General features: G+C 38.4%; 1 protein-coding gene across 1 annotated transcript in view; it reads left to right on the top strand.

Annotated features, from left to right (window-relative positions):
- IMPG1 (interphotoreceptor matrix proteoglycan 1) overlaps positions 1-20,444 on the top strand; it is a 114,816-nt gene that overhangs the window by 70,496 nt on the left and 23,876 nt on the right. Inside the window, exons 13-14 of the mRNA XM_054568626.1 lie at positions 16,306-16,838; positions 19,358-19,577. Coding sequence (XP_054424601.1) covers positions 16,306-16,838; positions 19,358-19,577 — 753 coding nt within the window. The remainder of the gene's footprint in view (positions 1-16,305; positions 16,839-19,357; positions 19,578-20,444) is intronic.

The raw sequence follows: 20,444 nt of genomic DNA, 5'->3' as shown, positions 1-20,444 counted from the left end.
TCTCCTGCAACCATAACTTGACAAAAACTACTAAAAGCTATCATCTGGTTCTCTTCCTATGTGGGATTTATATATTCCATTAAAAAGTAAGCAAAGCAAGATGTTAACCAGCTTGAGGTGACAACATCCTGGAAATTCAAACATTCATTTTTAACAAGTATTTGCTTTTTTAACAAGTTCTATAGATACATAGCAGAAAATGTCATTTTTTTCCAAAATGACATTCATTGATATAAAAGGCATTTTAAATGTCAAATGGAAGAACATTTCAAAAAGGACTTCAATATGACCACATTATGGATTTCTTATTCTTCAGAGTTCAAAGCCACTGCCTAATGTTGAATTTCCTTGGCTTTCATTAAATTAATTTTATGTTTTCATTTAATTTTAAAGAAGAGTTTCTGGACTTCTGGTCTAGGTGGAGGTATAGGTAGACATGCTTTGTCCCCTTGAGCAACCACAGAGAGAATTACAAATATTTCTCAAAACAAATAACAACCAGAACCATCAGAAAATCAAGTTGTATGGAAGTCCGACAACCAGGAATTTAAAGAAGCCACATTAATCCAGGTGGGTAGGAGGGACAGAGCCATGGAGACAGGCAGAAAGGTGCAGGGAGAGGTGTGGCTCAGAGATGCATCAGGGCAGAAGGGGTGGTCCCACATCCATGCATCGTGGGTAAAAATCAGGAGGGACACCCTTGGGAGCTAGCGATCCCAGCCCCAGGCCAGGGTTCCAGCTCCAGGAAGATAAATCCCCATAACTACTGGCTTTTTATAAAAACCAATGAGGGTTAGGGTGGCAGAAGAAACTGCCAGATTTTCAGGAGATTTCATTTAAAGGATCCACATGGACTTAGAATGTACTCAAACCTACCCACTCTGGGATTCACCTCCAGGGCACACAGTTGGAAGGCCGCCAGTCGCATATAAGAAGTAGGTGAAGGGACTGGAAATGGGGCAAGTGCTGGGTAAATTTCCAGAAGCCAGGCAGCTGACCTTGTCCCCTCTTTGAGCCCTCTCCCCACACAGAGCTGCAAAGCAGTGAAGCGGATTGCCCCGTGCTGGTGTTACCTAAGGCTCCACCCCATACAATTTAAAGGTGCCTTTTACAGGGAGTCAAAAAAGTTCTACCTAACACACAGAAACAAACACAGGGAGGATGCCAAATGGAGGAGACAAAGAAATGTAGCCCAAATGAAAGAAAAGAACAAAAGAAAACCCCAGTAAAAGAACTAAAAGAAATGGAGATAACCAACTTATAAAATGCGGAGTTCAAAATACTGGTGATCAAGATGCTCAAAGAACTCACGGAGTACAGCAAAAACGTAAGGGGAGAAATTAAGATTACACTAAGTGAAATAAAGAAAAATCTACAGGGAACCAACAGTGGAGAGGAGGAAGCTGAGAATCAAATCAATGATTTGAAACACAAGGAAGGAAAAAGCAGTTAATCAGAACAGCTGGAAGAAAAAACAATTTTAAAAAATAAAGAAACAAGGATAAGCTTAGGAACCTCTGGGACAACTTTAAACAGGCCAATATCCAATCATAGGGGTGCCAGAAGGAGAAGAGGAAGAGTAAGAAATTGAAAACGTATCTGAAGACATAATGAAAGGAAACTCCCATAATTTGGTGAAGGAAATAGAGAAACAGTTCCAGGAAGTACAGAGTCCCAAACAAGTTGGACCCAAAGAGGGCAACATCAAGACACGTCATAATTAAAATGCCAAAGATTAAAGATAAGGAGAGAATCTTAAAAGTAGCAAGAGGAAAGAAGAGAGTTACATAGAAGGAGTTCCCATAAGACTGTCAGCTGATTTCTCAAAAGAAACTTTGCACGCAAGAAAGGACTGGCAAGAAGTGTTCAAAGTGATGAAAAGCAAGGACCTACAACCAAGATGACTCTATCCAGCAAAGCTATCATTTAGAATGGAAGACAGATAAAGTGCTTCCCAGACAATGTCAAGCTAAAAGAGTTCATCATCACCATGCCATTATTACATGAAATGTTAAAGAGACTTATTTAAGAAAAGATCAAATCTATGAACATTAAAAGGGCAACGAATTCACAACTATCAACAACTGAATCTAAAAGAACTAAGCAAACAACCAGAACAGGAACAGAATCATAGATATGGAGATCATTTGGAGAGTTATAAGCTGGGGAGAGGAAGGTGGAAAATGGGGGAAAAGGTACAGAGCTTAAGAAACATAATTGGTAGGTACAAAATAGACGGGGGGATGTCAAGAATAGTATAGGAATGGAGAAGCCAAAGAACTTATATGTACGTTCCATGGGCATGAACCGGGTGGCAGGGGGGAATGCTGGAGAAAATGTGGGTACCTGGCAGAGTGGGGCAGAGGCAGAAAAATTGGGACAACTATAATAGCATAATCAATAAAATACATTTTTTTTAAAAGAAGCATTCTTTTTTCAACAGATTTTGGTATTAAACATAAATGTTCACGTTGCTCTTCTTGACCCAAGTCCTTACCAGCAAACTATAATAAAGAGGCACCTGTGGGTAAAGTAAGAACTGTAAGGGTTGAGGGTGGAAAAACATGTTGTTTTACATCCTCTTCACAGGTAGAACAAGGCTCAGCCTCATCACCGGGTTTCAGTCACTGTGTATTTTCCCATAACACATTTAGAACCTATCCTCTACCAGTGTTCTCAGACTTTTCCAGGAATCAGTATCCCTGGCGGGCTTGTTAAAGCACAGATTGCTGGGCCTTTGCCCCACAGTTTCTGATGCAGTAGGTCTGGGAAGGGACAAATTTGCATTTCTAACCAACTCCCAGGGGATTCTAACGCTGCTTGGGGTCTCCGCACACTTAGAAAACCACCACTCCACAGTAATGAGATGCAACTACAACTTACATTTGGGCTTTAACATTCTCAAAGTTCTTTCATGCCTTTTCATTTCATTAACTTATCTCCACACCATACCAAAGATGCACAGGGTAGCTATTCTTCTCTCCTTTTCCAGATTATAAATGAGAAACACTGAGGCTTCTCCCCCTGTATTCCCTGTCACAGATAAAGACAACCACCATCAATGAAAGTGTCCCCAAGCTGAAAACCTACATCACCCAAGACTCTTTCCTCTCATGCCACTCACACCCAGCCATTGTCCAAGTCATGCTGATTTTACTCCCTATCTTACTGGTACCTTGCTCTCTTCCACTTTTGCACCTTTGCATACAGGGTGGGGGCAAAATTAGATTTACAGTTGTTCATATGAAAAATACAACAATTAATAAATAATAATACAAAAATAAATTCTGTGTTTCATGTACTCACAACTGTAAACCTACTTTTTCCCCGCCTTGTATATTTTGTTTTCCTGGTGACCTTGCTATTCATGTTTAAAATTCTCTGGGAAAATGTTTCACGAGTTTTGAGATATAATATTAAATCAGGGTAAATTAACATTTTAAACATATCTATTATATTTTGTTCTCTTTTTAGTATTCATGAACCTGATTTCTTTCATATTTGCTCATTTTGTGGTACATTTTTTTAAAAATTTACCGTTCCAGAAGTGTGTGATTGTGTCTGAAATTCTCTTTCTTGAAACACTTGAAACATGATTTGGGAGATCTACTCTTTGTGCTGGAATCTGTGTAGCTAATCCGGCAATACAGTGTGGAATCAGATTATCATTTCAGATTCCACACAAGTACCTTGACTCTTTAGTCTTTTGTTTAAACTGGGTTCATTAATTTCAGCACTAGCCTCCCCGAGACCTGAGGTTTAAACAGGGTAAGCTGATTCTCTTCAGAGAAAAAGTCTATTGCTAATAAATGCAATTGCTCTTTCATTGTGTGGTTTTATGAGGAATACACACAGACTCACCACTGTTAAAATGTACTTGATGTAATTTTCCTTTACTCAAAATTTCTACAAGTCTGTGTTTTCATCATAAAAAAGTTTCTCTGGACTTCTTGCTTAGAGGTTGCTCACAGCTCAGCTCCTAGACTCCCCCTAAGCAAAATGGAGAGGGGTGTCCTTGTCAGCAGGCCTCCCTGTCCCAGCACTTGAAGATAGTTAGATCACCTGGAGATTAGGATTTAAGTGTTTAGGGATTCATTTCTGAGAAGTAAAAAGCTGACTTTTGTGTTTTATAACACAAGTTAGGAAACCGGTGTGCCCGTGATTGGCAGGGTCAAGGTTCTGTGCTCCGAGCAGCATGTGGTTCAGAAAGGTCCCGCAGTGCCTCTTCACAGGACATTTCCACCCCTCGCCTCTTTGCCTTCCAACTCCTTACAATGTATATGAGATGCAGCACCTTGCAAAGCTTCCTGTTGTTCTTGGAGACCATGGATATATTGCCACATTAAGTATATGGCCTTATTAAGTACTTAATCACTGACACTATATTAAGAATTTATTAATCTTTCTGTGGCTCAGTTTCTTTGTCTGCACAATGGAGATGCTCAATAATTAGGAGGTGACCTCATTATTTGGATGTGACCTTTAGGTATGATAACATACATAGAAGGTGCTCAATAAATTGGAGCTATTGCTATATTTTCAGCTACTTATAAACACCAGGAAACATGTTTATTTTGTTCATTACTATTGCCCCAGTGCCTTACAAGTAGCTGGCAGATGGTAGATATTTGGTAATTTTGTTGAATGAATGTAAACATGCATACATGAATGAATGCATGAAGCCCTGGCAAAGAGGAAAACATTAACAACTTTTGTCTGTTTGTGTGTGTGTGTGTGTGTGTGTGTGTGTGTGTGTGTGTGCGCGCAGAAATAAAATGGATATGTATAGAAGATTGAGTTTTAGTCCTGAGCCTGCCATAATTCTGAGAAGGACTTGAAACTTTTCCCAGCCTCAGATTCCTTATCTGTAGATGGAGTATAGGGCTGACCTTGCTTTTCTCAAAGAGCTCTCAATAGACATATGTATATCAAATTTTTAAAAAGAGCACAGGGGAAAGACAGCAATAACAAAATGTGCCAGCAATGAAATTGTGTATTGGGACTCATTAAAATGAAGGTTGGAGAAAGCAAAAACAAAAAAAAAAATGCATAATCTTGAGCGCCAGGAGTCCCTGGTGCAGCAGATGAGCAGAACTGCGTGTGACGGTGGCAGGAATAAGGTGGGTTGGGGCGGGGGCGGTAGACACAGCAACACGGGGGCTGAGGAGCGAGAACCGAGACAAAAGGCAAAGAAGCGTTTGTGTTTGAGTACTGAAGTAACCGATGTTGAATCATGAGTGGGAAAAGGTTTGGTTTGGTATGGGAAATATATTACAAATTTATATGCAATGTAATTACTTTTTATAATACTTATTAAAACCTGAGAGTCATTATGGATAAAAAAAAAATGGAAATTCTTTGCAAGGTATAAAATGTCAGGTAGAAATAAAATTACTTGGTATTTTTTAGCCAAGCCATCACAGTTAGTGAGTGCAACATAAAGTCACTCAGAGCTCTGAGATTTTGAGGATTATGAGTTCCTGCTTTAAAAAGACTAAGTCTTCCCATCAAAAAAACTAAAAGCACTATGAGCTCGAGTGGAAATCATAACACTCCACAGGTTGTTATTAGCTTGATTAGGTCTTTAGTCCACCTTGAATTTCTTACAGACTGAAGTAAGGTTTTAATAAATAAAACTTATGCTTAAGTCTTTAGCAATAATCTTGATTTACCAATTTCCAAACAATTAGAAAAAGCTTAAAAGAGATTAAGTCAATTTATAATCTTCTCTTTCAGATAGTTGGATCTTTCTATTATACTTTAAACTAAAGGAATATTATATAATATTATTAACATACAGGCATTCTATCCATTATTTACGGTATGTTGTATATCTTAAAGTAACAACTTATCTTTGGTATAGGAAGACATTTTTCCATATACCATGTCTTCAAATGTACTGGTTCTCAATTCCAACTGCACTTTAGAATCACCTGAGAAGGTGTTCAAACATACAGATGTAGTGCCCTATCCTGAGGATCCAATTGTTTAATTCAATTTCTTTGCAGAAGAGCCCAGATATTGATATTGATATTACAGATATTACAGATATTGAGTTCTGTAAGCTTCCCAGGATTCTAATGTTCACTCAAGGCAGAGAATCTCTCAGTCTTTGATTCATGTTCTCCAAATATCTAAGTTGAATTTCATTAACCGTCTTTGGTAAATGTTAAGAACAATTTTTTAAAAGAGTAAAATCTTGGTTCTCATTCAAATATAAAATGAATACATTTAAGATTTTATTTAGCTCATTTGTTAATAAGGGAATAAGTAAGATGGTACAATTGGTTAAAGGAGAATACTAAGACAAACCAAATACAAGCCAGCAGTCAGCAAACTACAGCCCACAGGCCAAATCCAGCCCAGTCCTTATTTCTCTACAGCCTGCAGGTGAAGTGTGGTTTCCATATCTCTAAATGGTTGAAAAATCAAAAATATATATTTTGTGAATTGGAAAGACTATATAAAATTCAATTTCATCACCCATTAATAAAGTTGCAGTGGAACTTAGCCCTGCCCATGGCCACTGCAAAGCTACAACAGCATAGTGAAGTAGTTGCAATGGAGACCCTACGACACACACAGCCTTAAATATTTACTATCTGGCTCTTTCAAAAAAAGTCTGCCATCTCCTCATATAGGCAATGGGGAATGCTGACAGAAATTTGCAAATTGATACCAAACTGGTCAAAATCCACCCAGCAGTAAAATATGTTTGGAATTATGCCTTTCACAGGAGGGAAATCAAACATCTTTATCAGACAAAATTCCTTCCATCTCTATGGACTAGAATTATTTGCATTAACATTCATTTTCCATAGTTTATGGGGTTATAAAATAGCCCAAAGACAACAAAAAGCACAGAAATTTCTAAAATTAGATAATCCCAAAGTTCTGCTAGCTAATGCTCAGTAAACCCTAGAAAAGATACTCAGTTATTTTTTAAACCCATTTCACATTCTTTCACAATTTTTCTCAACACCAACTATATCACATTAACTTTTGCAGGATATCAGAGATGTGTTGAAACATCTGAATAGAACTTATTTTATTTCAGATGTGGTTGAGACATGGCCAGAGCCCCGTGTCAAAACACACCTTCTCCCCCTGCTCCCAGAGCTTGGCGCACAGCACTGACTTACCAACTGCAACTAACCCAGTTGTCAGCTTCTCGTTCACAGACCAAATGTGAGTCCTCATTTGGCATGTGCTGAGTATTCTATGCAAAGTACTCCAGCATTCCCCTAAAATTCTTATTCATAATGCAATTCTTTAATTTACTGGCAGATAAACAACCCTGCATACAAACCAAGTCTCTCATCATCCTTTATATGCTTGTTTGACTTAAATCAACTTAATTTTCATTCAAACTGTTAGCTATTTACTGCAATTGAGAAAATCCTTCAGTGTTTTCATGATATTCTTAAGAAAACCTTTTGTGAAGTAGACAATTTTCCAAATTTACACTGAAACATTTGCATTATTTAAAAAATTAATATTTGTTTTGATCTCAGCAGTTCATAGTCAAAATTGCTTAAGGTTGTTCTCTGAAGAGACTCTCTCCTGAGACCAGACTGGCATCTCCAATATATACTAGTTTGGTTTCTACAAATGATCACAGCTTGTGATTCAAAGAATTGCACTTGCTAAATTTTGCCTTCTTATGTCATGTTTGACTTTGCTCCTCTCTACATCCTGAAAACTGGAAGGGCAGGTCTTACCAGCCTCATTTCACAAACACAGATCCACCAGCTAATGAGGATTAGGTTTTCCTAATCCTCATTTTATGCTTCCCAAAGCACCCTGGGTTTCTCTTTGATAGCCCTTGGCTTAGAATTCGTGATTATACAGTTAATGCCTGAAAACTGAAAGTTCCCTGAAAACAAGAACTAGATTCTTTGTGGTAGTATGATAAAAGCCAGAATCAGAAACTGGCAGATCTAAAATACCTCAATGTCAAGTTTTTAAGGGGTTTTATATGTATTGGTTATCTATCGCTGCATATAAAATGACTCTATGACTTGGTGGCTGAAAGCAAAAATAAGCATTCATTATCTCTCCTTGTTTCTGTAGGTTAGAAATCTAGGAATGACTTAGCTGGGTGGTTCAGGCTCAGAGTCTTTCACAAGGTTGCGGTCAAGCTGTCAACTGAGACTACAGTCCTTGACAGTGGCTGACCTACTCACATATCTGGCAAATTGGCTACAAGAAAGCCTCAGTTCTTCTTCATATGAGCCTCTCCACATGGCTGCTTGAGTGTCCTCACAACATGGCTGCTGATTCCCTTCAGAACAATTGATTTGAGAGAGAGGGGTGAAAGAAGTAATATCTTTATGACCTAGTCTCAAGTCATACATCATCTATTCCATAGTGTTCTATGGAAAGCAGCCCCATACAATGTGGGATGAAACTATACAAGGATATGAATGATAGAAAGTAAGGATCATTGATGACCATGTTGGAGGCCACCCTACCATGTAATGTTTTGTGTGCCTTCCACAATGCCAAATTCATATTTTATGTAATCTTAATTGTTATTATTTCCTTAAATACATATGAAGCCATTAATACAGTAAATAATAATAATTATTTCTCTTTGCAAATCAAAGCTGGAAAAACACAACCATTTCAATAATCTTGGAATAAATCATTCAGAAGCCATTCAGAATTGAAGTATGGCCATGATATTAAAATGTACATCATTGCATGTCAAATTCATGTCACAATTACTTCATTTGTCCCAAACAGTTCATTTCTTCAGAGAAGTCAATAACAAATTTTATTAAGGACACCAACAAACCAGGGAAAAGCATAGATGGACTCTTTTTCCAAATGTATGTTCACAATTTCCTTCTATAGGGCTAATTTTAAATTGAAAGCTGTCAGAGATGATGTTACTCACAATGAAGAGAAAGTAATCAGGGTAATGCATTTCTGAGCTCTGTCATTTTTATGTTATATGAGGCAGCGTTTAAGTCTAATAAGATTTCATAGATTCAACAATTTTGTTTAGTAAAGGAAAAGTGAAAAATGGACTGGAAAAAAATGTGCCTTTGATTGATGATTTCAGGACATGAATGCCTCATATTAGAATACACAGACATGCATTTTTCATGACCACTGGTCAAGAGGACATTCTTCTTTGTAGCCTTGGGCTACCTCTCTGAGTTACCCCCTTTATTCTCTTAAGAAAACATAATTAGATGTACTTTAAAGACTCCGATAATTCACACCAAGTAGCATGTACAGAATGTATAATCAGTTGGAAGCTTATAAAAATGGCTAAAAGTAAAGGAGAATTTTTTAAAATATCCCTTTTACAGTACCCAGAACATAACAGGTACGATCTCATCCCCCCATCTCATCCTCTATCCTGCCTCTCAAAATTCTAAGGCTAGATTTTGAGGCTATAACCTCACTGAAACATCTAATTAAAATGGTAACAAAGCACAATGAACTCCTTAAGGGCTTAAGAATTAAATTACTTACCAGTTTGTTTTAATCTAGATGTTATTTTAATGTTATTATTAATAATAAAGACTTAGTGGTAAAATATATTTGCTTCTGTGATGGCTCTTCTTAAGACTCTTAGTTAATATGTAGATACATTTGAAATTTTCCATTTATTCCAGATAACCAAGGAGCTATTTTTTACCTGGTATACAAAAATCTAAAAATAACATCTTTGAGAAAAACTTTTTAAATGTACATTTATATAAATGTAAATTTATATAATTTACATTTATATAAATGTAAATTTATATAATTTGCATTTATGTATTTCATGAAGAACATATAACATTAGAGATTTCAACAACCTCAAACTTACCCCTCCCAAAAAAATGTATATTTATGTCCAGCAATTAAACAATTGCATTTTTAAAACAGTAATTACCATTATTTTTTAAATGATATATGCTCATTATTTAAAGTTTTGATGGAGAAAATTACAAAAATGTAAAATAAAATGTTACTAAAATTTTGCTATTTACAAATAGCTCAATGATATCTATTATTCCAGATATCTTTCATGTATTAAAATACTATGTAGAAGTACTTTTATAAACACAGAATTTTTTTGTAATGCTATTCTAATAAAATGGATTATATGTGATTTTTTTAAAGGTCTAATTTATTTATTTTTAGAGAGACAGGAAGGGAGGGAGAAAGAGAGGGAGAGAAACATCAGTCAGTTGCCTCTCACGTGCCCGCAACCGGGGACCTGGCTGGCAACCCAGGTTTGTGTCCTGACCAGAAATTGAACCAGTAACCTTTCAGTTTGCAGGCTTGTACTCGGGCCACTGAGCCAGGGCTAATTTTACTTGATTTATAATGAAAAAGAAAGAAACTGAAATGGCACTAAAGAAATTTTTAGTTTTCAGATAAATATTACCTTACTTCATGAGATATTCCTTCTTGAAGCATTTTTAAAGGCTAATAAGATTTCCTAAAATTTTAATGTGGAGTCTTTATCATTTACAATAAATATGTATATCAACATTAGATGGCATTTTTGATGTACTGCTATGACAGATAAAATTATCAGAACACTCATAATCCAACCACCTTCACCTACCCACAACCCCAAATTTTGGCAATTAGGTGAGTATCTTTCCATTGTGAAGGTTTATAAATTTAAAATTGGTTCTGCAACCAGAACCTCTTCAGCTTCTTGGACAGATTTCCACCTTCTGCTCCCACAGCTTATTCATTCTGGAGGCCTCTGTTTTGATTATCTTTAGTCAGCTGGAATCTATCATCAGATAATTGTTTCAGCAATGGCTGATGGATACCAAAGCTCCTGAGGGCTTGGATACTAAAAGAAAAACTATTTCTCTCTTCACAGCACTTCTGATATCAGATGTGTAGGATTTTTTCTTTCATATCAAGCAATTTTCCAATTCTCCAATTCTCTAGATACCAAGCGAGTGTCCTACGCCTGAGTTATGACACTAACTGCTTGGAGTCAGTACAGACTTCACTGGCAAAGAGCTCAGTTCTACAGGACTGTCCCCCATAGCAGGTGCCAGTCGCAAGACCCAGGTTATCACTTGTACTTCTGATGAATCAACTATAAATTGGGGTTCCCAACTTCTATGGCTGCCAGCTGAGGGACTGGATTCAAGTCACCCAGCTCTGAGAGCCAGTGGGGCTCAGCATTCACAAGCCTCCTAGAACCATGGCAAACAAAGAGGCAGTTTTAAATGAACATGCAAGAACTTCCCGTGGCCGTTCTCCCATGCCTAGCACAGAGAGAGCAGGCAAAATGCACAGCTCCCAGTTTCTCTCTGGAATGGGTTTGACTGCTTGCTTTCCCAGCTGCTGCCCAAGGGTCAGAAACAGGGAGCTCTGTGTCAGGAACTGCCGCCAAAGACCAAATAGAGGATGGGGCAAAAGTAGGTTTACAGTTGTGAGTATGTGAAATGCAGAGTTTATTCTTGTATTATTACTTACTAGCTATTGTATTATTTTCCATATGGACAACTGTAAACCTACTTTGCCCCCCAACTATATATTTCTTATTACTTCAGGGCTACTTACTACCTGTAACTTTCAAATATGAGAGGGATAACTTGACTTTTGGAGCTGCTTACTCTGCCATTTCCATTGATGTCCCTCTCTATTATTTCTTAGAACTGCATTTGAATATAAAATTGCCTCAAAATAAAAAGTTCAGTTTTTTTGAAAGTCAAATCATATAAATCATATTAAAGTTCTGACAAATACAGCATTTGGCAATCTCACACCTCCTCACTGGGCAGTCCCACTTACTAAAAGTAGTCCCTTTTAACCCTGTTAGCAATTTCTTTTGGTATTTGCTCCTCCCATATTTTAAAATAATATGTATCTTTTGTTAAAATCCTGACCCAAGAATATGCTTATTGATTTTAGATAAAGAGGAAGGGAAAGAGAGGTAGACATCGATTGGTTCCCTCCCTTATAGATCCCCACCAGGGACTGAACCCACAACTCAGGTATGTGCCCTGACCAGGAATTGAACCTGCAACCCTTTAATTTTGGGGTTGATACTCAGCCAACTGAGCCACACCAACTAGAGCAATAATATATACCTTTTGAGTCACCCATCTTCTTTATTATTTATTGACTTTTTATTATGTTAAACAAGGATTTAAGTTTCTTGTAATACTATCCCCTCTCAATATGGTAATGGCTATTATTAAATCAATATTCAGTGTTTACATTAAATATTGCAGTTGACCTATTTGCTCTAATTATGTTTCCTTTCTGTTTTCCTGGTGTTAATGTTTTCTTTGATTTTTTTCTTAGTTTTGCTTAGTTTTCTTTGTACTTATTGCCAATTCTCCCCAAATTTTCCATTAAAATTTCCAGTGTAATTTTTCACATTAGGTAACTTATCGCTTCCAATTTTCAGAGCCCTCCCGCTCTTTCTCTCTCAACTTCTACTCTTTAGGACATTTTTTTTTTGGACAGCCGTCACCGGAGACTTCCCTTTGCCATCATGCCTAGAATTTTCTTGGCCTTTCTCCTCAGTTGAAGTCCCTGATCCTTAGATCTCAGGCCTTCTCTCTCTGAGCTTACCCTCTTGTTCTGTGCAGCACACCCTTCAGTAGTTTTGTCAAGTTAAAAATTCAGTACAATGGCCAAAGTCTTGTCTCTTGAGACTAACTTAATTTTAACTCATTGCCTTTTATACCCGGGTTATCTGTCTCCCTGAGATACCCCTTCACCATCTTCTTCGATATTTCCCTATCTTCAGTATCCCATTTCTTCCTATTTCTTGGTTTTCCCCATTATTTTAGGTAGACAAATTCAAAGAAAGGGTTCCTGGGAGGAATTCCTTGAGACTGTGTGTTTGAAAATATCTTTAGTCACCCTCACTCTTAATTGATAGCGTAGAGTTCCATTATAGCCATGTTGCTATGCCAGCTAGCTGTCCCTGGACTTGAACAACATTCTTTAGTTTTCTCATTTCCATTTGCTGAATGGCTGAACTCTCTCAACGCCTTCAGGTCATGTTCAAATACTATGCTCTCAGGGGCCGCTCTATGTAAAATTACAAACCCAGCAGGCCCAGCTAGTATCCTGCTTCATTTTACTTCCATAGCACTTATCAGCTTCTGTTATACTATACATTTTCTTTTGTATATTTTTTTAATTAAAGATTTTATTTATTTTTTTGAGAGGGGATGGGAGGGAAAGAGGGAGAGAAACATCAGTGTGTTTGCCTCTCGCACGCCCCCTGCTGGGGACCTGTCCTCTAACCTAAGCATGCGCCTTAGACTGGAAATCAAACTGGCAACACTTTAGTTCCAGGCTGGCATTCAATCCACTGAGCCACACCAGCCAGGGCCCTGTGTACCACTTGAAGATCAAATTAGATTATGGAATCTTTTCTTTTTGGATTTTTAAACATAAAATAGGTGACCACTTGATGTTTATGATTAGTGTATATATGTGTATATATACACTATATATTTGTGGCAAAATTTAAAATAGCCTTTCAGCCGCACTCATCCTTCACAACTTTCTCCTCTTCTACTTGGCCTTCCTCTGTCTACTAGGGGGGCTTCTGGCTGCCCACAATGAGCGCATCTTCACCCATTATGGCTTGTCTCACTTTAGGCTTCAGCTAGACCAAGTACATCTGCTTTAGTTTAAACTGCTTATCTGGGGCCTGTGCTTTTTGATAGTTCTTCCACCGAGAGAGTGACCATAATAGCCTTTTACTCTACACCCAAAAGCTGAGCTTCTAACCAGCACCTCCATCTTACACACATATAACCATACCTCACACCCTCATGGGAACCCACATATACACACACTTGAACACAATAACTAAAAAGTCAAGTTATTTCTAATCTGTTTATTTTGCAAACCTCATGATGAAATGAATGGCCTTGGCTTTTAGGGCTTCACTTCTCCCGTTGCAGCATCAAAAACTTCGTGTTTAAATGACTCTTGACACTGTCATACCTAATTTCCACATATGAATCTGATGAAAACTTAATTACTTAAAATACATTCATAACTAGTGGTAAGGTTTAGATGATATTTCTATTTCAAAAGAATTGAGTATGGCCTTTGTAGTTTCAATATCAAGTCAAGAGAGAGTAGGAGTCTTTTAAAATCATATTTAAATAAGGTTTCTAAAGATTTAGCAAAGAAAAATACAGGAAACCCAGTGAAATTTGAATTTCAGATAAACAACAATTAATTTTTTTAGTATAAGTATGTTCCAATGGGAACCTGTATTTTATCTAGCAGCCCTACATTTAAATAGCCAACTGTTCTTATCAGCAAAATAACTTGGACAGGTTCATTGTGAATGTAAATGATTAATGTTAAAATGCTACAAAGAGAATTAGAAATTCATTTTTATTGGTTTATGGCATAAGAGAGCAACTATTTTAATCTGGCTAACGTCTACGTAGGGAGAAAGGTGTGAGTAATGAAATGCTGGCCCAGGGGCAGAACAAAGATGTTTGTCATTGAGCTTCTTCCCTGACCCTTACCATCTGGAGGAGCAGAGATCATTCACATCACAGGATGCAAATTCACAAGCATTTCCCCCAAGCACAAAGAACTCAAATCCTATCATTGATAGCACCTGAGGCCTTTAAATCTACTCATCCCGGATCCTTTCATGGATGTCTTACTCAGCTCAGGCTGCTATAACAAAATATGTTAGACTGGATGGCTTGAGCAATGGAAATTTATTTCTCACAGTTCTGGAGGCTGGGGAGTCCAAGATCAAGTTGCCAGCTGGTTTGGTTCCTGGTGAGGGCCCTCTTTCTGATTTGCAGACCAATGCCGCCTTGCTGTATCCGCACTGGGCAAAGTGAGAGATTATAAAACACTAATCCCATTAAGGAGGGCTCCACCCACAGATCCTAATTACCTTCCAGAAACTCCACCACCAAAAACTTTCACGGTGGAGATTAGGGCTTCAATATCTGAGTTTGGGGAGAATACAAACATTCAGTCTATGACAATGGAGATTTGAATAAAACTACAAGCCTATATCAAGAGAGATCTTAGATGTTAGGAAACATTTCTGCCAGTTCAGTGAATATATGGGTAGGCACACCTACGCACCCTCCCAAGGTGAGAGAAAAGAGGGTGCTTCTCTGAGATCTGGGTACAGTTCACCAACAGGCAGGTTTTATTTTAAGAAACTAATAAAACTAATATGATTCCACCTCTCAGAGCTGTTTATCACTTGAAATTTCAGTTTGTGCGATTGCACTCTAGTAAATTAGCTGACTGAGAGTCTAAAGATTATATCTGCATCCAGACAGTCCATTCATCATGCTTAGCATTTAGATTTCAGTGCAGCTTTCCCACATAGTTGCCAGAATGCCACTAAAGTAATCACAGAAAGCATTTTGATCTACCTAATGCCTTAAATATTGCCAGTGACTCTGGATTTAAGTTTATTGGTATATTTTAATAAGTCACCAATCTTCTTATCTGATAGTTTCATTTAACCACTTTTTTAGCTCATAAACACATTTTATGATTTTAATTTGGTACCAAATGGGAGTGGACTTGAGTAGTTCAATATGTACTTACCAAGAAAGCAATGCAAAATGGTGGTAGAAATTACCAAGGTATAATCCTGTAAATATGACAAAACCCTTAAATATTATCAAATATTTAGCAAGTTGTATGGTCAATATAAAGTTCAAATTATGTGTGTAGCCTACATGTTTACTCTCTCAATATCATTTTGCAAATTGGCAAGTTGTTCAGTCAGATTATACAACTATGGAAAAGCATAATTTAAATTTTAATTTTTAAAATTATGAACGTATGATAACTGGAATCCCCCAAAAAATTCAGTTGAAGAAGCTGCAAGCTTGTATGATTGGAAGGTGAATAGAATTTCTGAACCAAAACTGCACAGCCACCTGCCTGGGAGTTCCAGGAAGGGATGTGGCATCCAATTTAGTCAGTGCCATCCATGTTTTGGTGTCACGGGGTGACCTAGTCAGCTTTTACCACCTGGTTCCTAGATGTACTGGCTGGCTGGGTGTGATTCCAGCAATTCTAGGCAATTAGCAATCTTTTAGTCTCATACATCTGAAGTATTGGGCCTGAATAAAGTGGATCCAGGACCCACCTGCCATCTCCCTAGGTTTAGACACAGGGCTGCCTGCCCTTTTTGTACCAATTTCTTATTTTTCAAAATATGACATTAACATAACCAATGTACCTAAATGTTATTTTTTAAAAGTTAAGTTTAACTTTGGATATTTTTTCTCTCTATTCTTTGGGGGACTGCTTGAACATCACGAATGGTCTCAGGAGCTTTCTCCACAGACAGTTCTCTGTCTCCACCTACCGTGGCCTCTACCTCCCTATCAGACACTCTACCTTCCTTTACTGCATCAAGCAGCTTCTCTCTGACTGATCAAAGTGCCACAGACATAGTGTCCATAGACCAGAAGCTACTAATCCCAGGGCTAACCATCCCCACTGATGATTATTCGGCCATCAGCCAATCGGCTGTGGAAATTTCACATTTGCCTGCATTTTCAGAAGACAGCAGGTTGGGCACAGTCAACCAAGATGTAGTCCCAGACTTGGGTGAAACAGATCTATCTAACACTCCCGCCTCTTCTGAGGTTCCAGGATTCAGTGTGGATGTCTCCACCCCAGACCGCTTCTTGGAGAAGACCACTCCTGTCCCAGCTCTGCAGTATTTCACCACCAGCTCTATGACCAGCACCACCAGAGGCCAAGAGCTGGTGGTGTTCTTCAGCCTGCGTGTGGCTAACATGCCCTTCTCCAATGACCTGTTCAACAAGAGCTCTCTGAAGTACCAAGCTCTGGAGCAACGGTTCACACAGCTGGTGAGCGGGCACTAACAATTATCTGCATGTCTCTTCTTTCTTTTCCTGTTCTTACTTTGTAATATAATCTCTGGTTGTCTTGAGCAATGCAGCTTGGAAGAAACAAGCCTCTGGCACAATGGTTGCTGAAGGCATTCAACTAGAGTGTTGAGATGGATTTTGATCCAACAGGAAAGTGAGTTTTCTGGTGGACACATGAGCAGACACTGCCAGCCAGCCTCCTGGGAACAAACTTATCCTTAAAATCTTTTCATTATAGTTCTTCCTAATTTACTTTCCCAGGAATAATACATAGTCACTCAAATTCTAAACTTGACATTTAGAAGCAATATGAGCAGACTTTTACTAAGTTATAATGTTACAAGCTGTTTTCCGGCTGTCTGACCAAAACAGGCTCAAAGCTAGAAAGGTCCAGCACAGAGGAGGCCAAGAGTTCAGGTGTAAAGACTCTTTTTTTTCTTTTTTCAGTTCCCGTTAAATTCTTTTTAAACAAACAAACAAACAAACAATGGTTAAATGGCTTCATTCCTGATCCCTAACAAAGAAAATGAGATTATCATGATTGCATACATCTTTGATTATAAAACATCCCCCAAGCTCACATTTGTTTTTTTCTACATGTGCAATAAGAAATGCATGTACTATAAGAAATGCTAAACCATATGATACCTCCTCACAATGTCTATTAAAGTCAAGTTCACAATACATGTCAACAAAGAATGCAGAACTTCCTAAAATAACAGAAAAAGTATTTGTAAGCTTCATATAAGTTAAATCATTATATAAATTAAAGCCACATAAAAACTACTCTTCAAGTGATCTTTAAAGGAAGATTTTGTACCATCCAACCTCCCCCACCAACCCACAATGAGGTGAGTAGATAATTGGGACAATCTTAGGGAATGGAGTTCCGGTGGACCTGGACCAGGTGTGTTCATTAGGGTACCTGCTAAGCTGCCATAATGAAGCGATCAAGAATACAGTAACTTAAATATGATACAAGTTCATTTTTCTTTCACTTGGTGGGTGGGACAGCTCTGCCCTGCAATGTTATCCAGAGATCCATATTCCTTCCACCTTGTAACTCTGCCAACCTCAAAGGTATGTCCTCATTCACACAGTCAAAGCCGGATCCCTGGTACCAGCCTGTTGCCACTTGTAAGAAGGGGAAAGAGAGAAAGCCCAGGGCAAGCAATTTCCTAAGTAAGTGATACCAAAGTTGCCCACGTCTCTTCCATTCATATTCCATTTGTAGGAACTAGTCACATGGCCACACCTTACAGCAAAGGAGGCTGGGAAATGTGGTCTCTAACTAGGTAGCCTCTTTTTTTGTGAAAAAGAGGAGGTGGCTTGTGGAGAAAGGAGCAGTTAGTCATTTGCATAGTAGGTGAAGACCGGGAATTCCTGCCAGAGTCCAAAGCAATGCTAACACAAAGAATGAGTAGGAAAAATCATGAGAAAGTAGATTGACAAAAGAAGTTTCAAGCTTCTTGTAAAATTTCGTTTTATTATTTTATTTTCACAGTAACCTTGAGGGTTAGGGCAATATATGGAAATGTAGGTCAGTGTAAGAGTCAGAATTCTGGTAGGACGGGGACAGCGACAAAATAAAAGCCGGTCTGGGCCAAGCCTGGGAGGTTGCAGCTTGCATCTGTGTGCTCCCTGGGCTCACAGGTGCCGGCGCAGGAAGGGGTGACTCAGTGTCAGGGCCAGGAACAAGGCAGACATTGCTGAGTTTCAAACATTTCTGAAAAGGGATCTCAAGGAGGGCTGTGGCTCACAAGAGGCAGGTGTGGGAGCCTGAAGCACAGTGCTGGGGACATCCTTTTGATATTATTAAATTATAGTTTAGGAAAGGTCCTTAGGAAACCACTTTTTTTCTCCCTCAGTTCAGATAAGGGCACTGAGGTACAACACCATGGTTAGGCGTCTTGAGGAAGTCTCACACAGCTAGTTAGGGACAGTCCCCGGACTACTGCCAGTTCTCTGCTCTTTCCACTGCACCGCATTTGTGACCGTGAAACATCCTGCATAAACAGACAAGCTGGTGTTTAAGCTGTTGTTTATTTCAACGGGTCACTTCAAATCAGTTGCTTCCAAATAGATGTCCCATTTACAGAGGCATAAGGCAGTCTGCTCCTGAGCTCAATTTGGAACATGTTTTTATTTACTTGGATTAAAAAAAAAAAGAAAACTGAACCTGGCATTGCTGCTTTGCTGATACCACTGGCCTGAATTTTTTAGATTCTCTGTTCTCACAATTCATTATGAAGAAAACCACTTCCCATCCATCTCAATAAACAGACAGAAAGGTGGAAATATGGGGCATAATCACAGCAAATAGATCATTAAACAGTGGTGTTCTGGTCTCATGTTAAACTCAAACACACAAAAATAAACAAATAAATAAACAGGAATGGAAATTTATGCCTCAGAGAGCGAAAAATTAGTATAAATGGAATTAGCAGCAGCTGAGCGCTTAGAACTGCCTTAACAGTAAACCATCTTTTATTCTGCAGCTGGTTCCATATCTACAATCCAATCTTACAGGATTTAAGCAACTTGAAATACTTAATTTCAGAAACGGGAGTGTGATTGTGAATAGCAAAATGAGGTTCGCTGAGTCGGTGTCGTACAACCTCACCAAGGCTGTGCACAGGGCCTTGGAGGATTTTTGTTCTGCTGCAGCCCAGCAACTTGATCTGGAAATAGACAGCTACTCTCTCAACATTGAACCAGGTAAAAGAATTCAATTCAGAAATGTGCGGGAGTTTGGGGATTTCGTTTGTTTGTTTGTTCAAGCTTAAGGCTCAACTTTGAGTCACAAAAATCAAATTAAAATTACACTTGATGAAGTAACCTTTTGAAAGGTATGGATCACTTTATTGGAACGGTAGGGTCATAAGACATGCAGGTTAAGGTTTTCCCACATAAAAAAGCAAAGAACAAGTACACCTCTTGCTTCACAATCTGAGAGCTTTAATTACCCCTTAGAGCAAAATTTTGCAGTGCTTGAGAGATTTTTCTTTTTAATAGAGCCACAGCCAAGCTAATTTACATTCTGCTAAAAGTCAAAAGCACCTCAGCGAACTGTAACAACCTGGGGGGTTCCTACCTAAGAAACCTGCCAGTCATAGTTACCTGCGGGAATCGGGAATCGCCTCTTCATAACACAGTTCAGCATGAAACTGAGACAGCATCCTGAGGGGAAAAGGCATCAGGAAACCCAGATTCAAACTTAGATGAAAGGCTCTTCATCCATCATGAAAGAAAGAAGGAAATAATGTCCTTTCCCATTGGTGTCCCCTACACCAGCTTCCATTGCAGTTTAAAACAAAGAGAAGCTAAATATGAAGAAAACTCTTAAAATATATGGAGGCTCAGCCCGAAGCTATACAATAGAAAGCGAACATTTATTTTGATGATAAAGCATAGTGTAAGTACCATTGTAACCAACTGGGCAGTAATTGGGAACTATTTCCACCATTCTGTTTTCCAAACAATTGAAAGATTTTGTTTTTGCTTCCCTGGAGTGCAAGGGGCCACAGCTCCAATGCCGGGCCAACGTGCCCTTCCAGTCAGGCCGAAAACAAAGCTTCCTAATAG

Source organism: Pteronotus mesoamericanus, unplaced genomic scaffold (assembly GCF_021234165.1).
Source record: "Pteronotus mesoamericanus isolate MK-2021 breed Mesoamerican mustached bat unplaced genomic scaffold, CSHL_Meso_final contig_20, whole genome shotgun sequence".
In the NCBI taxonomy this organism is placed as follows: Eukaryota; Metazoa; Chordata; class Mammalia; order Chiroptera; family Mormoopidae; genus Pteronotus; species Pteronotus mesoamericanus.
Note: the sequence above shows the minus strand (reverse complement) of the source record. Positions and strands in the feature narration are given on the sequence as shown.